Below are 23,363 nucleotides of genomic sequence, written 5' to 3' on the forward strand. Positions count from 1 at the left end.
AGCTCAGTAGACGCAAATGCGGACTCCCAAGTATTTCATCAAACATGTGAAATGATTGGCGCTTTCATACGCTGTGGACCGACGGTACACCGAAACCGATTGTAGTTCAATGGATTGTGAAAACGTTGCATAGAACAATGTGAAAAGCACGCTTTTGCATAACAAGAGGTCAAAATCAACATGGTAAAGAAAAATATATCATTTTCGAAAAGGGAAAATTAAGCACTTTTTAAAAACACTCAATGAAAAGAGCACCTTTAAGGGCTTGTAAAATACCAAATTCGAAAATAAGCACTTTTTAAAAATGCTACGCACCCTGTTTTTTCTGAACATTTATTTCTACAGTTGTGTCCCATTCTAGTGTACTGTCTGCCGACCTGAAAATAGGTTCACTATATTCAATTTCTTTTTTAAAAAATTACTTTTAAGCATATATAAATAATAGTTAGTAAAAGTGATTAAGTACTTTATAAATTACTTGTTTAAGGTAATTTTTATATTCTATTGGAAGAAATTGGCGATTTTCAATTTTAAGTACAGTTCACCAATCTTCATATTCACAACTAAGAATCAATTACTTTCTGCAGAAAAAATTAAGAGTATTAAATGCAAATTTTATTTCAGAGATCAAAGTTCATAAAATTTCAAGAATTAAAAAAAAAAATGTCCTAGTTTAAAAACAAAAGCATACTAGAGTAACATTTTGACACAATGTAAAGAAAATGAAGTTATAATTGCAGCTCTCACATATGTATTATAATGTAAAAGAAAAAAATTAATAAGAGTAGTTGAGTCCACAATAAACGAACTATCAATTTTTCAGCTGTCCGTTATGAGCGTATAAAATAACAGTTAAATTTAAGTTCAGAAATTATCACTGAAAATTCCACTATAACCGAGTGTTCAGTATATTCCAGGTTAATTATAGCAAGGTTTGACTGCATTAATGTTCTTAAGATGTTTTGTTAATAAACTAAATCAAACTTAACCTTTTTCTCACCAACTGATGTCAGGGCAACTCCTAGGAAACTTAGTATATGTTCATTAGAGAGACCTATCAAACAAGTCTCACTATGACAAGCATTTTGTGAGATCTCTGTTTTAAACAATCTTCATTTTGCAATTACAGAGTAACCTGTAAACCAAAATGCAACAACCTGTATAGAACAATTTTTTCATAAAATCTAAATCTGTAGTTAAATATAGGAATTTTTATTTAAGATTTAGAAGTTGCCCCATTTCCAGGAGGTAAGATTGAGGCATCGAATTCAGTATAATTGAATGTAGGTTTAGAAAACATTTCTACGTGTATTTCATCTCGAGATATTTCACTGTTTCCATACATTTTGGACACGAAGTATTAAAAAAGAATATCGGAGTATATGATTAATATTTATTTATAGGAAAAACTAGAACATAAATGTGTGACACAGTATATACAAAATTCGAACAAAGATACTTTGGCATTATCAGTGCACCATTTGCTCTTCCATGGCTTGAGCCATCCATTCTGGTGCATGCAGCGTTACCTTCTCAATGATATTATTCACTTGAAAACATAAGCTCTCTATCTGCTTATCCCAGGAGGGAAGAACTTCTTTATCTAAAAAAAATATGCAATTAAGTACTAATTTGAGAGCTTAATAATGTACTCCAGAGGAGTGAAATACGTGACATATTAATACATATCTGTCCAGAATTTTTTGCACTGCCATTGACCAAATTATGGCCTTTTTTGTTATGTGTACGACAATTTACAAATCATTTGACTACAGACAATTGACTATGATATGAAAAATTTAATGTCACATTGACAGGTATGTGTTAAATGATAATGAATTAAATTTCTTGTGATAGGTTTCATATGCTTTTAAAAAAAAGTTTAGTAAAGTAAGTAAGTACACTCAGTTACAACTGCTAGGTTATATGGACATTCTTTTAAGCAATTAATTAAAAAAAACTACAGAGCTTATTTTTGTTAGGAATTAGAAAAAATAATTTTCCTGAAATATAAGAAAATTATAAATAATACACATCAAAATATAGTTTGAAAATATTTTTCTTTTGCTCCCTCTTATTTTAAATATTAATAAAAGATTTTTAATTTCTAGCACTCAAGGATCTTTTAATGGTTAAAACTATGGATCCAGCCATTTATAAGATAAAACTGAATGTTTTCACAGTTTTGAGAGTCCAGAGTCCACTAAATGAAGTGGTTAATAAACATGCAAAAAAATTTTATTGTAGTCATTCTATAGCTAATATTTTTTTTAGTCAATAGGCATTTTATAGTAGTCAGTGATGTCTGAGAGACATCTCAAGTTCAAAGGGTTAAAAAAATTAAAGATGCAAGCTTGTTTTTCTTATTGCAACAAAAAGTATGATTCTGCTAAATAAAAAAATGTTCCCCCATAGTGTTTTTAGAAAAGTGGCCTACCCTGCTTTCCATTTCACTGAGATAAATGCATCTTCATTGCCCCCCTTTTTTTTCTACAAATGTTGTCTTTTCTGATTTGGAAAAAATAATGGTCTTATTACTTGTTTTTTTTTTTTTTTTTTGTTAATTATTTCAAGAAATGAGATAACATCCTTTCTCAGAGCTTCAGAATGTTATAACTACTTAAAATTATTCTTATGCTAAGGTTATGGATTGCTAACTGTCCCTTTGCATATTTTTTTAATATTGGCTGAAATAGTTTTTATGTGATAAATACCTAGATAGCTTAATCAAAGCCCGTAAAACAAGTTTCCCTCAGTATAATTTTTTTATTTCTAGGTAGATCTCAGAGTAAATTAATATTATGTGAATAAATTACTATGAATCTATATAAAGAACAAGAAATAGTTCATTCAAATATTATTATTACAGAACAAAATGTTCCAAAAATTTAAAAGCTAAATAAAAATATTTAACAAAATTGTCTACACTGGGAAATATCAAGCATCAAAAAACTTAAAAGAACATTCAGCTGAACTCATGGAGCATTTCTATAAACATACATACAAAAAACATTCAGATTTATTAAATTAAAAATACTTTCAACTCGATTACTGATGCATAGCAAAAAGCTAGATAGTGAATTATAACTTTAAAAACAATCGTCAACAAATGCAAATAATTCAGTTTGATCAATATTAATCTTCTATACATTTATAAATATTTTTTATTTAAATCTAAAAATACTCCCGATAACATTTTTAAATTAAAGTTAATTAATTGTAATTTTAAATTAAAATCAGTTTTTTACATAATTCAATTAATTATTATTAATTTAAAAAAAAGAATAAGCAACTCTATAAGATAAAAAATTTTTGAAGAAATTTTTTTTATTAGTATTTCCATCCTAATTTTTTTCAATTAAAAGGTGCTTAAAACTATCTTTATTTCTTAAAAAGTCCCCATTTCTTGAAAAATTTCGCTATGCACTCTGTAAACATTTTATTTTTTAGGGAGAAAAAATTATTTACTTTACCCCTTACAGACAAAGATCTATGCTAGATTTTAAATATTAGTAAAAGAAAATGAAATTTTTTGTGAATGGTACAGAGTATTAACATCTTTTAAAAACTCCTGTATATTACCATACAGGAATCAAATAAAATAATGCATTCCATAGATATTTAAAAACAATAAATAAAAAATTAAACATTTTATAAACTCCAACACTATTTAAAGCAATCTTAAAAAAAAACAAAAAGCAAGCCTCTGAAGTTAAGTTATTAAGTATTAGAAATAAAAACGTACTTTCGAAGTTGACAATAGAATCAATCTGATCAATAAATCCATTCATTCTTCCTTCAGTGATCATTTGAGAAGCTATTTTTTCAGCCTGAAAATTATAATAATAAATACTCTAGAAATACACCGATACCAAGTTTCAAACTTACAGCCATAAAATTTCTTTAAAATAAATTTCTTAATTGTCATATACCACGATCCCTTTAGTCAAGTTGGTGGCAAATATGATAATTTTTATATAAACGTTAATGTTCTAGCATTGAATTTTTATACAAAAAATTTGTATACTTTCAGATAAAAAAATACTTTTTCATTAAAAAAAAAACATACTTTGTCTGAAAAATTTTCCTATATATCAATAACTGATTTAGCAAATATATATATTGTGATAAGTGATTACTCAAATTAGACATTCACACATCATAATATTGTATTAGAAATAGGATTGTTTAAAATCATGCAAAATTTCATAGCGATACCGGCTAAAAGGCGATCGAGAAACAAAATAGACTTACGATGAAATCTGTGCAAATCGAGAACATCAAAAAGTGGTGACCTTATTGCAATTGAAAATTTCCAACAATTTTTATTATATAAAATAAAGAATTCATTGTGTTCAGAAGCTCCTGCGGACCGCAAGTCGTCATCCCATATATATGCTAAAAACTGAATATGCTCAGAAAAAGTCTCCTTTTGCCGAAAATAGTTGCTTTTTAATACTTTTCAGGCAAAAAAAGTTGCCATAGTGGCCTGTGGTAACAATTGATAACTCTACTAGCTATATTTCTTTTATCTTTAACAAGGGTGTAAAAAAACTAAAACATAGACACACAAAATCTGATAATTTTCCACTAAAAACATGATTTTAAAAAAAAATAATTTAAACGGCTGTCAAGCATTTTAATAGGTTATTTTAGAAAATATAATTAATACATATTAAAATTTATAGTTATAAAACTAAAGTTAATAAGTAATTAATCAAATCAATAAGTTATTAATAAATACCACACAAAAAAGAATTAAAATATTAATTAAAACACAAAAAAATATCTTATTAAATTCATATCACTGACAAATATGTTATAAAATAAGAAACTATTTTTACATATCACATTTCACAAGAGATAAAGAAGAAAATATAAGATAAGAAAAAACACATAAAATAAGTTGCCTAAATACTGTCACTTACTTTTGCATTGCTTTACAAAAAGAAAGTAAACAGTTCATATGAATATTAAATATAAGCTTATATTACAAACTATATTAAAACTATTCTTGCTTAATATTTTTATGGCCATAATCATTAATTTAAAAAAAAAAAGAGAAATGATTAAAATTGTGATTTTAATAATTAAAACCCTGATAATAACAGTTTTGAATATATTAAACAGCTTTTATTTAGATTAAATAAAATCTGTTGTCAATGTTTTATCAAACCGAAGTTACAATTAAAAAGAGTAACACATTTTAAAATTAGAAAAAAAAGCTCTCCTTAATAAAAATAACATTTAAAAGAATAACAACATTTACAAGTTTAGAAAAGAAAAGAAAAAGTTTAAAAAGTACAAAATTCAAAAATTTATTTTTTAAAATTTGGTAAACTTTTGGTTGACGAATTTTATCTAGTACATTTTAACTAATCCTAGCACAAGTATATGATGGATGATCTATTAATTTCGGAGATATAGAAAATAGAATAAGTATTTCGACGTTATGCGAGCCCCTCATCATTACCATGGCTTTTGTCAAAATCTTGCTTTTTCTCCATGTCAGTACATTTTCCCATAGTATAGTCAGCAAGAAGTTGAAATATAGTGTTGGTAAAAATTAAGATTTGTCGAAATCATGATAACTATGAAGGGTAGCATGGAGAAATTGCATGACCTTGAGAAGATTATTCTATTTACAAAAAATATAATACTATATAAATAATACAATTCCACCAAAGCAGCAAATGTAAATACAAGTAAAATAACAAGTAAGAAGTTATTGAAAGTTAATATTTGTAACAAATTAATATGGTTACCTTAGTAGGTGGTATCTCAAGGAGTGCTCCAAGCTCTTCAAACGTTATATTGTTGTATAATTTACTTGCAGATAATAGATTGTGCTCTATTACAGCTCTGTCTAGAATTGTTGATCCTAAAATAAATAAAATGTGTGTAATAATTACACATGAAAAAGTGAAACTCTCCATTACAATTTCACTGCCAAGTTCTCCCTATGCAGTGCAATCATTTTACCAAAATAATTAAAAACAGTAGCATTTCTAGAACCTTCAAATAATTACTTGCAGAAATACAGCCATTGAAGAGCAAACAGTAACAAACTACATAGGACTTTTTTTGAATTTCAAAAACAGCATAAATTTGAACAAGAAAATTTTTTGAAGAAGTTTTTTTCTTTTTTCTACATGTAAGAAGCATTAAAAAAATTTTTTAAAAAAAAGATAGCACAAAAATCTATGTTATAACAAGAAAATGAGATTATGAATAAATAAACTTTAAAATATCAATTTTAAATAAAACAGGATTGAAGTTTGAAGAATTGTATGTGGTGTTAATCTCAGTGACACTTTCAAATATAGAAATTTTTGAAAGAAATATTTAATTTTTGGAAAAGTTAGGGCAACTCTCCTCTTGAATCAATAAAGAAAAGTCTTTATTATTTCTTAGTAAGCAAACTTAGAGACAAAATTATAATTTTAATTCAGTTAACTATAACTAAATTATACAAATCTTTAATGGTTATAACAAATTTTTAGTATTATAAAAGGATCTGCAATCTGAAAGATCACTTCTGATAGCAATTAATAGAAAGATACAAAGTCATAATTTGCATGTACTTGCATAATATACATTATTAAAAGAACATTTTCATTCACTATAATTTTACAGGGAAATATTATTCAAAATTTTTAAGATATTATTTATTTTAATGCAAAATTTGTACCAATGATAATGTGTGGTGCTAAACTAAAGGTTTTGAATGAAAGCAGTTTTAAAAATATTTGTTTTTAAAGAGAAAAATATCAATATTTAAATAAGTTAGCTTGTAGATGTGGAGCTGTCAACATGGAGCTTCACACTTGTAAGCTAATTTGTTGTAAGTGAAAAAAAAGTACATATTGGAGGATAATAAATTTTTATAACAAACCATTGTGCACTATATGAAATATTTCTTATGTAGGGTGTTTAAGGATTTTTATAAACAGTGAAAGGTAATTTTTTTTTCCTTCAAAAGTGCATTAGACTAAAAACTACAATATTTTTCAATTGCAATTGACAATATTAAAATTAGCAAAAAGTTATCATTACATTCCTAAATTTGAAAATTTTGAATAATAAAAAAACTAAATTAAATGTGGATAGTTGTAACATAATTTTTTTTTTTTTTAAATCGTGATGGGAAAAAAAATTTTTTTTTTTTTCAAATTAGAAAGTTTTTAATAAAAACAATGAAAATTCTAATATCAAGTAAACAATAAATTAGGGATGGGCAAACTTTTTTGGTTGAGGGCAAAAAAATCACAAAAAAGTTTGGTGGGCCGAGTAGAAATTTCTAATATTTCGCACTCTACTGTAGACTGTTTCACATGGAAAAACGACACAATGTCGTCTTTCAGCTGCCAAACTCGCTCGAAAACACATCAGGCACTAAGCCACCTTACTTTCGTATAATACAGTACACAGAGTATTCAGATTGCAAGGACTGAAGAAAATCTCTAAATGGCATGTGAGTAAACCCACGAAATCGATTAGCATTAACAAGCTTTACTACTGCATCAAGCACAGGTTTCATATTCAATGCAGATTTACACAGAGCATCTTTGTGTATAACACAGTGTAGAAAACTAATGTTATTCCTGGGATAGTTCTGATTAAAGAGTCCAAGGAATACAGATTTTTTCCTGTCATATTTTGTGCCCCATCAGTCGAAATATTAAATATTTTTGTTACGGCAACTTTCAAAGTTAAAAACCCTTCCTGAAACTCACAAAAAATATTACATCCCACAGTAGTTCCCTTTAAAGAATGCACGCGTGGCAGTTCCTTGGGAATTTCAAAGTTTTCATCAACGCATCTTATAAATAACACTAACTAAAATAATTCATAGCTATTCAGCAACATTTAAATTGTGCAATTTTTGACTCTAATTGTGATGTCAAATTCTTATCGATGGATTCTACCATTTTTTGCGATAAGCTTACAGCCTCAAAATTATTTTTCATGTCTGGTCATAAAACATCACAAACTTGGAGCATTGTGTAACAAACTCCCCATCACTGAGCGATTTATTATTTTCAGCAATATTGTATGATATAATGTTACTTGAATGCGTAGCTGCTTCTTGGACACTGCTTATCTTCTTGAAAAAATTTTGTTGGCCTGATAATTCTTTAAGAAAACTTTCTGCATTTTGTCTTCTTTCACATTCAGAGATTGCTGCGTAGTTGCCATTCTTGTGCTTGTCTGTAAAATGTCGGTTAATGTTGTATTCTTTAAAAACTGCCACAGCTTTATTGCAGATAACTCATACTGGTTTATCTTTTACAACCGTGAAAACATTTCCAAGTTCATGCATCATTGAATGCATGGCACTCTGAATCAACTTAGCATTTTTTAGTAGCTATTTTGGGGTTAAATATTTTTACAAATAACTCAAAAAAGCATTAGCCATTTTATACATTTAATAATTTCACCATCATTTACAATGACATTATATGTGTGCAATCTTTCCATAAGCAATAAGTAACATTAGAACTCGTGCCGGCAGAAAAATCCACTCGTTGGAGCTTAAAATGAGCAGTCTGCCACATGTGAAGTACAATTCACCTATATTAGACTCCATATGCCCTTAAAGACAAATGTTTGTTGGAGCCAATCTATGGCTATTCTATAAAGAACTTCAGCTTTCAGCATTTTACCAATTGAAGCTGTCGCTGTCCGTGCTAACTATTTCCATCAATTTATGTTTCGTAGACCAAAATTAGAGAAAGTAAAAAGGTCATCAGTACTTGGTTAAAAAAGAAAGAACCAAAATAGCTTTAAACCAAGTAGGCAAGAAAATAGATGTATAATATATATTGTTTATATTCACCACTGATGGGCAAGTTAAAATTCGGTCCGCAGGACGGATAAAACCTTACGGCAGGCGACAGTTGGCCCGCGGGCCGTAGTTTGACCATCCCTGCAATAAATTAACACAGGGGAAAAAATAAAAAAACTCCTAACATCAGGGAATTTTTTAAAATAACCGACAATGGGTCGAATTAAACCAGGAGAGTGTCAGAAGATAGCAAAGTCTACAGGATTTTCAGTACAGTTGATAGATATCAATACAAAACTAAAGGTAATGTCAAATATATGCTTATTAACTAGCAAAGATGCTTATTAGTAAAAAAAAGATAAAAATTTNAAATCCACTCGTTGGAGCTTAAAATGAGCAGTCTGCCACATGTGAAGTACAATTCACCTATATTAGACTCCATATGCCCTTAAAGACAAATGTTTGTTGGAGCCAATCTATGGCTATTCTATAAAGAACTTCAGCTTTCAGCATTTTACCAGTTGAAGCTGTCGCTGTCCGTGCTAACTATTTCCATCAATTTATGTTTCGTAGACCAAAATTAGAGAAAGTAAAAATGATGGGCAAATTAAAATTCGGTCCGCAGGCCGGATAAAACCTTCCGGCAGGCGACAGTTGGCCCGCGGGCCGTAGTTTGCCCATCCCTGCAATAAATTAACACAGGGAAAAAAATAATAAAACTCCTAACATCAGGGAATTCTTTAAAATAACCGACAATTGGTCGAATTGAACCAGGAGAGTGTCAGAAGATAGCAAAGTCTACAGGATTTTCAGTACAGTTGATAGATATCAATACAAAACTAAAGGTAATGTCAAATATATGCTTATTAACTAGCAAAGATGCTTATTAGTAAAAAAAAGATTTTTACTTTTTAGTGATTCATAAAGAGATTTTTAGAAATCACTGTTTGAACTTATTGTGTAGATTTATTTAAGGACTTACCATCAGGGGTAGTGGCTTTCTGATGAAGTTGAAGCATAACAGAGAATTCTTGTAGCTCACTTCGTCGAATTATACGATCTAAGTACCTTAAAGGAAAGAAACAAAAGTTACAGGGTGAATTGATTAAATAAAAGTAATTAAATTAAACTAATTTGTTAAGTCCCTAAAAAATGATTAACAGCATTAACAAGTTAGAACAGATAAAAAAATAACTATAAACAATAAGTTTAGAGTAGCCACATATATAGAGAAAAAAAATTATGACTGTTCCAGACTGATTTAACATTATAACTAAGTTTACAATATTATGACTGCGAATATGCCAATTAAGCAGTGCAGGCGATATTCCAAGTTACGGAATTAGAAAACAAAAACAAACTTTCTCTGAATAAACATTATGATCCCTGACACCCACAGATTATGATAGGGCGTAGCTACAATCTTGGATATTTATTATTTTTAATTTTTTATTAATTTGTATAAAACCTTAATTATTGTTAATTATTATTATTAATTTTTTAGTATAAAATCTTTCATTCTGCCTTAAGTCTGCATCATTAAATGCAATGATTTCAAAAAAATAAATATAGTTATTTGATTTATACTCTTTGGGGGAAAAGGTCCCTAATGTAAAGTGAATGTACATAAATGCAAAAATGTATTATAAGCAACACAGTTACATTTTCTCTAGGATTCCATAAGTTGGTAACTGCTGACACCTCTCATCTTTAAACAGTGTTGCCAGCATTCTCGATCTTTGTTGACCTAAAAACGATTTATAAAAAAAAAACAGAAATAAAATTAATTTAAGAAAATAAAATCAATGAAACATTGACATTCAATAATAAATATTCAGAAAACAGTTCATAATTTACAACAATTAATAGAATTAAACCATAATCTATCCATTAAGAACAATCAAAACATTTAATAAGCTGTAACCACTTAAAAGGAGGACAAAAAAGGGATTTAAGAAGCTTCTAACATGTTGAGCACCAAGTGTATTTTTAAGAAAATCCCCATCAGGTCACATGCATACTATAAACAAATTGAAATAAATAAAAATTTGCTTCATAATAAATAAAAATGAAGTAAACTTTCAATAAAATTTTCAGTAATCACTTTAAACAATGTAAATTTTTTAGTTTTATATCAAATTTTACACTGTCAGTCACTGATGATTGACGCAGCATAAATGGAAAGTTCAGTATCAGTCATCAATGACTGACATGACACCCAAGTGTGTTAAACCAGATTTGCTCATTTCTCAAAACTGACGGTAATATTCCCTCAGATCTACCTCCTCCCTGATGGTATATTTGGATTATATACCCCAAGTGATGGTAAATAAGCCACACAAAAAAATTCAAATAACACATTTCAGAAAACAACAAAAAGACACATGCTATGTAGTGTGTTTTCTTTTTAAAATTAAAGTTATTGCTTCATTATTTCTGAACTAAATAATACAAATCCCTCAATCATGCCTTAATAATTAATATTTTGTAAAAAAATTTCATAAGACTTAAATTGTCAAGAGTGGAAAATACTTTTTCATAAAATTTAAAGTCATTCCATCTTGTTTATTACAAATTCTAAATCCTTTTTATCATGTAACACCCTGAAATATACAGAACTCAGAAGACAAAGGTAACCAATTTATTTTCTTTGCAACCTATTATTTGTTGAATTGTATTCTCTAAAAGTAATTGCCCCATTAAAAAATTTTTTGTACAAGTTTTTATCCATAAATGTTAAGAAACATATCCAAATATAATTTGTATTAATCAGCATGTGACTAATTATCGCAAGTTTAGCCTTAATTCTTTATAACTTGATACTTTTTATAAACTACTAAACATTAAAATATGTTTTTTATTTGTCATTAAAAGGTATAATTAATAAATTCTCACCTTTCTTACGATTAAAACAAAAAATTTGAGACTTTTTAAAATATCATTACCAGCAGAAGCAAGGATAGTGCAAATCAGAGCATTTTTCAATGCTCTCATGCGTTCCTCTTCATGAATTATATTCCTATATGATAATTCATTATATCGTTGAGCTGCCTCAATAAATTTCCGTCTATAGTCCAGAACTCTTGCATAGCACACCTGTAATTAATTGAATTTAAGTTTAAGGTTAGTATATGCAGTGAAACCCTGTTATAGTGAACTGTTAGTGAACAATATGTTCAATATAAACAGTGGTTCCTTATATCAAAATTTTTTTTAAAATTATTTGTAAGCATATTACAATATTACTGGAAATAGTGATTATGAAAGTACATAATTTATTTACACATTATTAACTGGCTAAATAGACAATAAATCAAATATTAAAAAGAAAAATATCTAATTTTTACATTCTATGGTAGAAATCAGTGATTTTCGAATTCAATTTTAAGTACAATTGACCAAGGTTTGTATCAACACTTGATAAAAAATCCAGTATTTTCTAAACCTCATTTTCTGCAGAAAAAAATCTTAAATTAAACATTTAAAGTTGACTTCAATTTCGAGGTAAAGTTGCCTAAATTTCTTGATTCTCAAGATAGGGGAGGGAGAAGAGGTCTGCTTAATAACGTCTTTGCCAGGTTTAAAAGCGAAAAACAGAGTAAGATTTGAGGTAATGTAAAGAAAGGTTTTCTTTTCCAATCACAACTTCTAAAAATCTAAAAAAAAAAAATTTTTAAAAAAAATTTATAAAAAAGAGCTTTTTTTCAAGAAAAAACACAAGTTTGTAAAGACTTATTATAGTCACTATTTTAGGGTCAGTAAAATAAGCATTTTTTTTTTATTTTCTAAGTTTCCACAAAATCATTTCAGGCTTAAAAAAATATTATCGAATAAATTTTTTAAATGGAAATTTCATATCAGAACAAAAGTATTTTCAGTTCTCTAAATGCTTTACAAGAAATATGCAAGAATGCAATATAATAAAAATTAAATGTTCATACTTTGTAGTATATCTGTAATTGCTCATCTTTAGATTCTGCTTGCAATAAAGACGCCCTATTGATAAATGCCTCTGCTTGAACTGGATCATCGTCTTCCAAATATAAACGTGCAATTTTCAAGTAAGTATCAAGTTTATAATCAACAGAATATTGCCTAATAGATAAAAGCTGGATTTAAATATTCTGACATTATTAGAAATAAATAACTGACTATTTGTGATCAAACAATTTAAAAATTCTGATTATTTTTTAATTATTCTGAATTAAATAATGCTTATCAATCAGAAAAAGCATCGTTAGCTAACTTGAGCGAAACAGTGTTAAAATTTTACCTTTCTTTCACTATTCATTAATCTTATATAGGTGATTCATCACAATATCTTAATGATTTTTAGGATGATATATGTACCTGATTGATCAACAAAATTAGGTGCTATGAGTCCAAAGTCAAAAGGATATTATTTTCACTCACCACTTTTATAGCGACAAAAACACACACACAGAAAAATTACTATTTTTAATTAATTTATATTATAAATTTTTTTTTTAAAAAGCGCAAAGGTGTTAACAAAAGTTAAAGTTTAGAATCAAATAAGCAGTATTTTTTCAAAGTTTCAATTAAATTAACTTAATAAATTAAATCGCAATTACTGAGAAAAACTAAACTTTGGAGACTCAACAAAAGTGCACAAAATGATATTTAAATGGCAATGAAGCTGAGAAATTTTACTGTTTAATTTATTTATTTTATTTAATAGAAAATATCAATTTAAATCATCAATATTACTTTATGTGAATACAGCAACCTTATAAGATGATTGTTTGTTTGTTTACATATGAAGAATAAACTAATTAAGGACAAAAAGAAAATATTTATTATCAATAAATAATTATAATAAAAAAATTACTTTTGTCCAGTTTCCAGAGGAATTCCAACTAAAACATTTGCCGCTTCTCTCCAGCTTTGCTCTTTTTCATAAATTTCAGCCAGGTGTTGACGAATGCTAGCAACCTTTATAGTAAAAAAAAAATGCATTTATTATTATTATTTTATAACTTTATTTGTTAGAGTGCAGTTAATTGACAAAAAAGTTTACAAATTGATATTAGAATAACTACAAAAAGACATAATATAATTATATAACTTTAATATTTTATTATGCTAAAGTTGTAAAAAATATCATTCCTGTTTAACACAATATAGATCTTTTAATAAAAGCTAAAAATAAATGTTTCCATAGTCGAAACTCAACATAAAAACTCCAGTCATCCAAACAAAGACAGAGATTATAATGAGATCATACAAAAATACTAGACTAGTTTTAATAAAACAATGTTATACTTTAATAAGAAATTCGAAACAAAAAAATAATATACAATTTTTTTTCTTTAATATAATTATAAGTGAAGGTTGCATTTATAATAAGAAATTATAGTCCACCTTACGTTAGTTTTAATTTAATTACTTTTAAAAACAATAAACTGGTACAAAGCACCAATTTTTAATAACATCTATTCAAATAACAACAAAGACCACACTTCAACAACAAAACAAAATTTGAAAAAAAAAAAAAAGACAGACATGACTGTTAATATTTAAAAAAATTTATTAAATAAGTGAATAAATTATCAAAAAGGGGAGTAAGACTAATAATTATTTTCATTATCATTCAAAACAGAATTTTACAAGGATCAATAATCCATCCTTTCAATGCATACAGAATTTATAGACTATATACCTCTCCAAAGTACATTTTTAATTGTCAATATGGAGTAATTCAATTTTCACAAATTTTTTTGCTATAGATTCTAACTATCTCTGATAAGAACTAAGGGGGTTCTGTAACTCTTCTTTTTTAAAAGGAGTTCAAGGTATTTCATATAAGTAACATCCAAAGAAATGGTGGTTTAAAGAATTTCTTTTAAACTTTTTATAAATCAAATAACTCTTCATTTCTTTTTTCTTTTGAAAAAGTATGAAATCTTAGCACTTATTTTCAAGGAGATAATTTTTGTCACTGTATATTCAAATGGATAGTTCGACAAGGACATTAGCTCTAATGACTATTAAAATAACAAAAGCATTTGGAATTGAAAACAAAACCTTCTGACCAGAAGTATCTGATGTTAAAATGAAGAGTTGCAGTAGCAGCAATGAGTATCTTTATAAAGCATATATGAATGTCTTTTGGAAAATTGGAGAGTAGCTGATCTCATATGAAAAAAAAGCAAATACAGATAATTAGTGATAACCCAATTATCACAATCACTTGAACTTTTAATTAGGTTCACCGATTTTATATCTCAGATTTCAAGGTACTGACTCTTAAAGACTTGAAATTGACCTATATAACTCGATTTTTATTTTCTAGTTTTATAAAAAGGCAATATGACAGGATTTTTTCTTTTTCTGTTTTTTGTAAATAAAACAAAAATGATACTCCCAGAAAAATTTAAAAAAAATATTTATTCCAAAATGCAAGTTTTTCAGAACTTTAACTGTTATACCCATGATTAGAAATCAAATGTTTATCATTAAAGACTGATTATTCAATTCTGAGAAATTGAAATTAACAGACCAAAATTTAGATAAGAAGCAGAACTAGCTGTGCATGATAAACAACATATAAAACTATACAACATTTAAAAATTGTTCATTAAAACACAAACGTGAAACACACACTTTTCTTTCCAAGTTGGTTGTTCCTTTGGGTTATCACAGACAAAACATGCTAAGTAATTCTCAACTTTCATTGCCACACCATGAGAAATAGTGTAGCGATGTCAGAATTCTCAATAAACTTAGACTTGATAGGCTAAAGTAACAATATTTTATAAGAAAACTACAAAGAAAAACATTTATTTTCCACATAAATCATTTAACACTTCATAATACAGAATTATATCCATACTCCAAAATTATATCCATACTACATCAAAATATCTATCTAAAAACACAATGTAAAATAAATTATAAAATTAACAATTACATCATCATAGAAACAAATACTAACTTGTTCTTCAAAAGATACAACTCGAGGCTGAACTTTATCTAAGGTATAGTGAGAAACCAGTTTTGAAACGCCATCAGATAATTTTGTAAGATTATTTCCAACTTCAGTCAACAGCTGGCGTGATATAACTAAGCTGACATTTTCATTGACAACTAGAACAAAACAAGAGTCAGTAATAATTTCGTTAAAAATTAATTCATATCTTAAACAATAACATAGACATAATAAAATTATATACATATATTATAACATAATAAAATTACATAGATTTTTTTCTCCTTCAACTAGTTAGGCTAATCAGCATCATTTCAGGTTCTTTTTTTAAAAATCAGTTTTATGTAATTGTTAAGATAAAAAAATTATATTTGACAAATTATTGTGAGAAGATTTCTGTATCAGTACTAGCATCAAAATAACTGCCAAGCTTTTGCAAAAACTAGACAGAGACCTGCCAGAAATTAAAACTAAAAACATCACATAAAGGTATAATTCGTAAAAACCAACATTTTGAACTTTTAATACAAATTACTCCTTGAGAAGAAATTGTTCAGGTCTAATCATGTTCCTAAACTCCTCAGTTCTCAATTTTTTTGGGTTATGGAACCCTTAATGATCAAACTTCATTTGGCGAAGCCACGACACAATATAAAAAGATAATTTCGAACATATAAATCAATAAAATATTAGTTCATTTCGAAAAATATTTATCTAAGGGAATTATTTCGTTTTCATAGTTTTTATCTTTAAATATCTTAAATTAAATTTAAAATGTTATTAGATTTAAATCCCTCTGCTAAAACAGCAGTAGTTATATCTTATCATCTAAAATATTGTCTTGCATCTATCACCTCTGAATGTGTTAGGTTTTATACTTTACTTTATGTTTATAGTGCAGCTACTCCTTTTATACCCATTGTTTAAAATAATATTACCACTTCTTATAAATTAGCAAATCTTGTTTCAATCCAATTCCCACATTCAAGTTGGAATCATTTGACTCTCAAAACATTCAAGATAAATAAAAACAAATTCGATTTTGATGTAAAATCTTTGGTACTTTTCTATTTCGCCAACACAAGAAAATTCAATAATTTTTTTAAAAAAAAATTTGGAATGGAAAAGTGCCAAATCTTTATTTCTTGATAATTGCCTTAAAATAAGAATACAAGAATTTCACTTCTGTCAAATTGAAGCTAACAAACTAATATTACGGTACTTACGTATTAACGCAACCAGGCCAAAATTCGCATAAATCGCCAAATTTGGCAACCCTACGTGTTATAAGTGGTTTTTCGTAAACAAATTATTTTGCTTACTGGTTAGATCGAATGCCGTGAAATACTTTAACTATGGGTATTTGGGATCTGCCTGCGAGTGAAAAAGATGCTGTTGAATTGTTACAGGGATATGGAGTTATACCGAACGAACGTACTTTGCCAAAAGATTTCCGCCGAAAAAATAATTCTGCAACTTATTCAAATTCGAAACCGGAAGGGTTTAATTGCTATTTTATATTTTAAAACAAAATAATATAAGAAACTGTATTTGTTATGAGAAATAATGCACTATGTGATGTCAAAATAATATGTAATCTAAAAGGTTATTAAAATAGTATATGCTTATAATTTTGTTTATAAAATACTTTGTTTTATAAAAAAAAATTGATTTCAATTTTTTCTACTTACGCCAAATGTGGCGATTTATCCGAATTTCGGCCTGGTTGCCTTAATACGTAAGTACCAATATTACTTACCTACATTAATTAAGAGCAACCAACTTTTAATTGTAAATTTTATCAAATGATCGATGGCTAAGTTCTGGATAGCCCCTTTCTCTTAGCCCCTTTTTAAGCGAACTGTGTGAACTACACTGAAGTGAAACTTTTGGATTAATTAATATTTTCTTTTTATAAATTATATATTGAGAATTCTCATTATTGGATAATGCTGACATTGATATTTTTAATATTATGAACTTCATAGAACCTTGCATTCAACTGCCATTTGAACAAGGAAATATTAAATGTTTACCTTTTAATACATCCTTATTGTTGGTGGGGGACGGGAAAGCTGGACAGATATTTCATATAAGTGTCAGCGTGTTATTCTTAAAAAGAAATAAAATATTTATAAAAAAAATATTAAAGAACGGAAAAAAGTTACTTACTAGCTTCTACAAAAGCTTTTAAACCTTCAATAAGATCATCACCACTACTCTTGGTAATATTATCTAGAACGGCTCTATACCTGAAATTAATCCAACTAATTAGCAAAGAAATATAATTTATATAAAAAAAACATTTCGTACATTACTCACCGATCAGCTTGATCTTTAGGTGTTCCTCCTAAACTAGTTAGAGAAGCCAGCTGAAGTCTTACAGCCGCCATATCTACCTCTCTCTATTTATTTATTTTCATTTCACTGTTGCCATTACTCAATCGTCAGTTGAGTTTATAAACTAATTTAAAAAAAAAAAAAAGAGGAGTAATTTTTAAAATCATAATTTTTCAAAGCTATAATTATAAGATTTCTTAAATAAGAAATAAGCATTTTGAATCAGTTTTAACAATTCTTCTTTCTAAAGTAAACTTCTTCGCAAGCATTAAAACATTAGTTTTAATTTAGTACATATATTTTACATATTTATAAATTAAGCACAATTTTATAAATAGACTACACATGAAATTACCTTTTCTTAATAATCTATAGTCACAAAGAAAACAAAAGTCTTTTTTTTTACCCAAAAATTTGTAACAAGAGAACTTTGCTGACAACTTTGTACTTCTGAAGATTAGCATTTCATATCTTATCAAAAAATTTTAAAAACTTGCAAGTTTTCCATGAATATTTAAGAACAAAACAACTGAATTTGGATTACAAAATTTTTACTTCTAGTTTTACATCCCGGAGTGTCTATTGCACCGATTATCGGCGCAGTAAAATTCATTTTGCTATCTTACCGATCAAATTTTTAACCAATCATAGAGCGTATCTGNGTTAGTCTCAAAAAAGCAGTGATTTCATCAAGGGAGGGGGCTTTTATTCAGGATGGCAATGGTCGGCGCGTGATTTTGAAGTTAAACGGGATGCCTGATGAGAAAATGGGTAATGTTGACATTAATATTTAATCGTAAATTCTTGAAAATATTGCGTCTGCATCATTAATCGAGAATTGAATGGGTAGAAAAAAAACAGGGAAATAAATTATTTTCAACTTACAAATGTACTAAACTTGGAGGGTGATTTATTTACCAACACTGTACAGGCGCAGTATGTGCTAATCCCTGCAATCATAGCTGCGGGGGAAAATTAACCATACATTGTACATGAACAAAAAAGTGCATCATTAGATTGGATCATATATTAAGTCTTTATCTGGGGATCATCTAGTATGTTTTTAAATTTATCAGAAGGTGTAATTCATAATTCAAATTTCCCAGTCTTTGACTCTGCAAATGGCGCGTCTTTTAAGAACTTATACCTATTACGTATTCGTGGCATTGATATAAACAATCGGAATGTTTTCGTATTTTAAACAATTTAATAAGGCCCGGTGTGTTCTCAATGTACTTAATGTTTAAAGCATTCGTTTTTCTTTTGTATTTTATACATTGGCTTGAATTTTATATGATAATTGTTGTGTAATGAACAAAGTTTTGGTTTCTTCAAAACTAAATTTTTGGTATGCATCAAAATTAAACGATCTCTTACGAGTACTGTATCTTGTAGGCAATATTTGTAAATAATGTATGGGTGAACTGATTATTATTTATTTAAACTTACTTTTCTTATTATACTTAAATTTTTTTATTATATTATGTTTATTAACACAGTTAATGTAAACGTGAGTTATTTTCATTTTTAAAAGTTTAGTAGAAAATTTTGCATTGATTCTATTTATTTTTAGCTTAAAAAATAATAATATTAAAAAAAAATCACTCCAATTTTGTTATTATAGGTTTATTGTTCATATAAATTTGTAAACAATAATGTATTTGTTTATTATTTTTAGTTTATCAGATGTTTTTTTACTTTGAGATGTCATAATAACATTAATTTTTCAACTCTTGTAGAAAAATGAATGTTTCTTGCAGATCTTAATTAATTATAAGAAAATAAAGGCTTTTAAGATGGAAAGGGTGATTCTAAATGTTAGTTAAAGTCATTATATATTTTTAATGAAATGTATGCTTCTTTAGTGTATCTTATTTATCTATAAAAGTATTATCTTTTGTCAGCAAATTTTAGAATTAAAAATTGAGGCTTATATGGAGAATGCTTGATTAATGCTTGTTTAAACTTTCATACTTGCTTTCTAAAATTATTCATGAAAAGTTTTTTTGATAAGTTTCAAAATATTTAGTCCAGTATGTAGTTAGTTTTATAAAACATAAGTTGTGCAAGCTTTTATTTTTTATCTTATGTTTGTGTGTCGTATTTGTAAAAAAAAATTGGAGGGGGGGAGTTATTGAGGGACTGTATCCTGGTAATTTGCTGTATACTGGTATTTCAAAAAACAAATAATAATAATATTGTATTTTAAATTTGAAAAAAGAGTTTTCTAGGTGAATCTTAGTTTCAAAAATTAGAAGGCTACAAGAAAGCAATAAAAAATCTTTTTATAATATTTCTCACAATAATGGTTGTAATACTAAATAAATGTGTCAGTTTTCATAACTTCAATGGGTGGTGTTTTCGACACTAGGGAGCGCTGCAGGCTGTATGCCGCTTATACTTCCGGGTTACTGTTTCCGGTGTATTTTAAAGCCATTTGGCTCACAATGTGATCATTGTGTTTTGAGATTCTTGCAAACGTGGTATTTGAATACTTATTACTAAACTTAATCTTGCTCCTCGAACAATATGCTAACACTAACGTAAGATGGTGCACAGCTTGCAACACAAACAAACAGTAATAAACAAATGGAAAGAGACCAAAAAAGCGAGTTATTCAAAATCTAGCAACCATGTCACCTTTTATAACAATATATCTCTAAATAGCTAAAAGAAATTTTCACTTCAAACTCACCAGAATTATATAATAACATTAATATCTTATGAATACAGCAGATTGGAGCTCAGAAATTATCTAATTTATTTCTTTTATTGAAAACAAAATTATCCATTTGAAAATATCGCCTCGCAAAATAGCATGTAGTAAGCAGCTGCAAACTTTCTAACCAGAACTAGAGCAGGCATACAGCTCGAGATTGTTATTGTTTACATTTCTATTGAAAACACCATCCATAAAGCCCATAATTATGGGTTTCATAGAATTTTTTGTAAATTCTTATACGCTTAATACTAATTTTGGGGTTATTTATTTTTTTGAAATTCCATTCTAAATTTGAACCTGAATACTGAATATTCACTGCATCCAGATTAATTAATCTAGAGATTATATGCCTAAGCTCTTCTCATCTCATTGTTGTCTAAAATAATTTCACTCATGTCTTGTTTTGATAGTTTAACCAGGTCTAAGTGCAACTTTTTTTCCTAAAATCGAACAAAAATATTAAGTTTAATTATACCTTATTCTTTGTAATCTCCATGTTAAAGCAATAACATTAGTCAAAAGTATCCAAACAATTGTATACCACTTTTTACTAATTATCTGTTAATGTTGCTTTAATGAGTGTATATTTATATTTGCAGAGCTGTCCCCCAAAGCCGACTTGGAGCTCAACGAGGCTAGCTTGTCTTTTATTTCGAGCTTGTCGTGTAAAGATGATGAAGTTATTTTGCCAGACTCCATGAATTCTGAAAGCTGCAATCAGATGTGTACAGATGACCTTATAAAAACTGATGTTATTGAAGCTAATTCCGATCTTTTCAATATTAATTTTGATAAACACAGTCTAAATATTGAGAGTTCAGATAGTTTGTTAAATGCTCTTACTGCAGTTGAAGGAGGTTCTGGCTTGGCGGATTTTGATTCTATAAATGAATCAAGTGTACCACAAGAAACAAATCTAGGACAGGACGTTGTTATGACAAATGAGGGGAAGTTGGTATCTGAGACAAATATTGTGCAATCTCCATCGAATTTTATTACTACCGCATCATTATCAAGAACTGTTGAATTACCCAGTATAAAAAGTAATGTTTCTACTGTTAATAAAACTGGCACAACACAGTTGTTGATTTTTCCGAAACAAAGTAACTTGCAAAATATGCTCGTTGGTGCTAAGACTTTGCCAGTTGCCTCAGCATCAAATGTAGCAGCTATTGTACAATCATCCCCCGGCGTGTCATCTGGTACTAAAATACTAACATTACCTTCATTGAATACTTCTGGAAATGTAATTAATACCATGTCTTCAGCTCAGCCTGGTAAATTGAATGATGTTAAAATTCTACTTAGTCAAGGATCTAATTCAGGGTCTTTCATAACTGCAAAGCCTATTGTAACTGCCGGTGGAAATGCTGCAAATCAAGTTTTTCAAGGCCCTCTTAAAAGAGCTGTGACGCCCTCGTCCAATAATCAGATGGTGACCAAAGTGATTATTACGAATAGTGCAAATTCTGGTGCATCAATAGTATCACCCGTTCCAGTTTCTGCAGCTTCATCGAGTGCATCTGCTACTGGTCAACCTCAGTCAATTCTTCTTGCAAGTCCTAATAAAACACTAACTTTGTCTCGAAATTTGGTGAGTCTTGGAGGTTCCCAGCAAATTTTGAGGACTGTTCCAGGAACACCCACAAAACAAGTAATTTAAGCTCACCTGTTTCATAAAACTATTTTTAGTTTGTTACATAATGCAATTAGTGTATGACCTTAAAGGCTTGTTTACACGGTCCAATTTCTTGAATCCGAGAAATTGGACGGATTTCTCTGTCCAAGAAATTGGATGATTCGTTGACACTATCCAAGTTCTTGAATGTCGCTGATTCGTTAGGGAAAAAACTTGCGCATGCGCATTGTTCATATTCAACATTATAAAATAATACTTACATAAGTTTAAAATTACTAAATAAATTCAAATAAAATCATAATAACACAAATAAACTTAACAGATCAATTCATTTGGACTAAAATCTATGAAAACCCACAACAAAATGACATAATTTCCTGCCAGCTTGTTGACGTCACAAAACCTAAGAGGCTGATTGGTTAAGGAAGAAAAAACTTGGATGGAAAGTAGAACATGCTCTACTATCGTCCAAGAAGTTGGACCAAGTTCTTGGATGTTTGTTTACACCATCCAAGCTCAAAGCTAAACAAGTTTCCATCAATATCAATCAATCTCTGTCCAAGAAATTGGATCGTCTAAACAGGCCTTAAAATAAAAAGTACTTAAAACAAACAAAAAGAACTCAAAACTGTGACATACATTGTTAAAGAATCAAACCATCAATATCAATCAATCTCTGTCCAAGAAATTGGATCGTCTAAACAGGCCTTAAAATAAAAAGTACTTAAAACAAACAAAAAGAACTCAAAACTGTGACATACATTGTTAAAGAATCAAAATCATTGCACTAGTTATGTTTCGAGCAAAACTTTTTATATCTAGCTAGCGGCAACAAAAAAAAAAAAATTCCCATTGAATTTTTTATTAGCTTGTAATTGTGTTTTATTACTGAAGCCAGTGTTCTCCAGAAGCATTTTTAGAAGGG

General features: G+C 28.3%; 2 protein-coding genes across 8 annotated transcripts in view; one reads left to right on the forward strand and one right to left on the reverse strand.

Moving 5' to 3' along the window:
- Window positions 1–1,373: 1,373 nt before the first annotated feature.
- LOC107456828 (COP9 signalosome subunit 4) lies at window positions 1,374–19,030 on the reverse strand. Of its 3 annotated transcripts, none has more exons than XM_016074791.4 (13): window positions 18,732–18,772; window positions 18,484–18,656; window positions 18,060–18,201; window positions 17,910–17,989; window positions 15,744–15,895; window positions 13,638–13,741; window positions 12,730–12,883; window positions 11,734–11,884; window positions 10,451–10,535; window positions 9,771–9,856; window positions 5,766–5,881; window positions 3,746–3,830; window positions 1,374–1,603 (listed from the first exon to the last, which is right to left on the reverse strand). In XM_016074791.4, exons 3-13 carry the CDS (start codon window positions 18,128–18,130, stop codon window positions 1,470–1,472), a joined length of 1,218 nt encoding a protein of 405 aa, XP_015930277.1. In that variant the 5' UTR covers window positions 18,131–18,201; window positions 18,484–18,656; window positions 18,732–18,772; the 3' UTR covers window positions 1,374–1,469. The 3 variants fall into 3 exon arrangements, with proteins under 3 accessions (XP_015930277.1, XP_071035730.1, XP_071035731.1); XM_071179629.1 differs by having other exon boundaries at window positions 18,433–18,656; window positions 18,732–18,756; XM_071179630.1 differs by lacking the exons at window positions 18,484–18,656; window positions 18,732–18,772 and adding an exon at window positions 18,963–19,030.
- The window catches only part of LOC107456827 (protein lin-54 homolog), a 32,131-nt gene continuing 27,513 nt past the window's right edge, over window positions 18,746–23,363 (forward strand). The window contains exons 1-2 of one of the 5 annotated variants that reach the window (XM_016074787.4): window positions 18,746–18,848; window positions 21,399–22,453. In XM_016074787.4, coding sequence (XP_015930273.1) covers window positions 18,830–18,848; window positions 21,399–22,453 — 1,074 coding nt within the window. In that variant the 5' untranslated portion in view covers window positions 18,746–18,829. Of the gene's footprint in view, window positions 18,849–18,991; window positions 19,133–19,181; window positions 19,426–19,775; window positions 19,895–21,398; window positions 22,454–23,363 lie in introns of those variants that run through there. The other 4 variants (XM_016074788.4, XM_071179628.1, XM_016074789.4 and 1 more) reach the window with 4 other exon arrangements.

This window comes from Parasteatoda tepidariorum, chromosome 4 (genome assembly GCF_043381705.1).
Source record: "Parasteatoda tepidariorum isolate YZ-2023 chromosome 4, CAS_Ptep_4.0, whole genome shotgun sequence".
Classification (NCBI taxonomy): domain Eukaryota; kingdom Metazoa; phylum Arthropoda; class Arachnida; order Araneae; family Theridiidae; genus Parasteatoda; species Parasteatoda tepidariorum.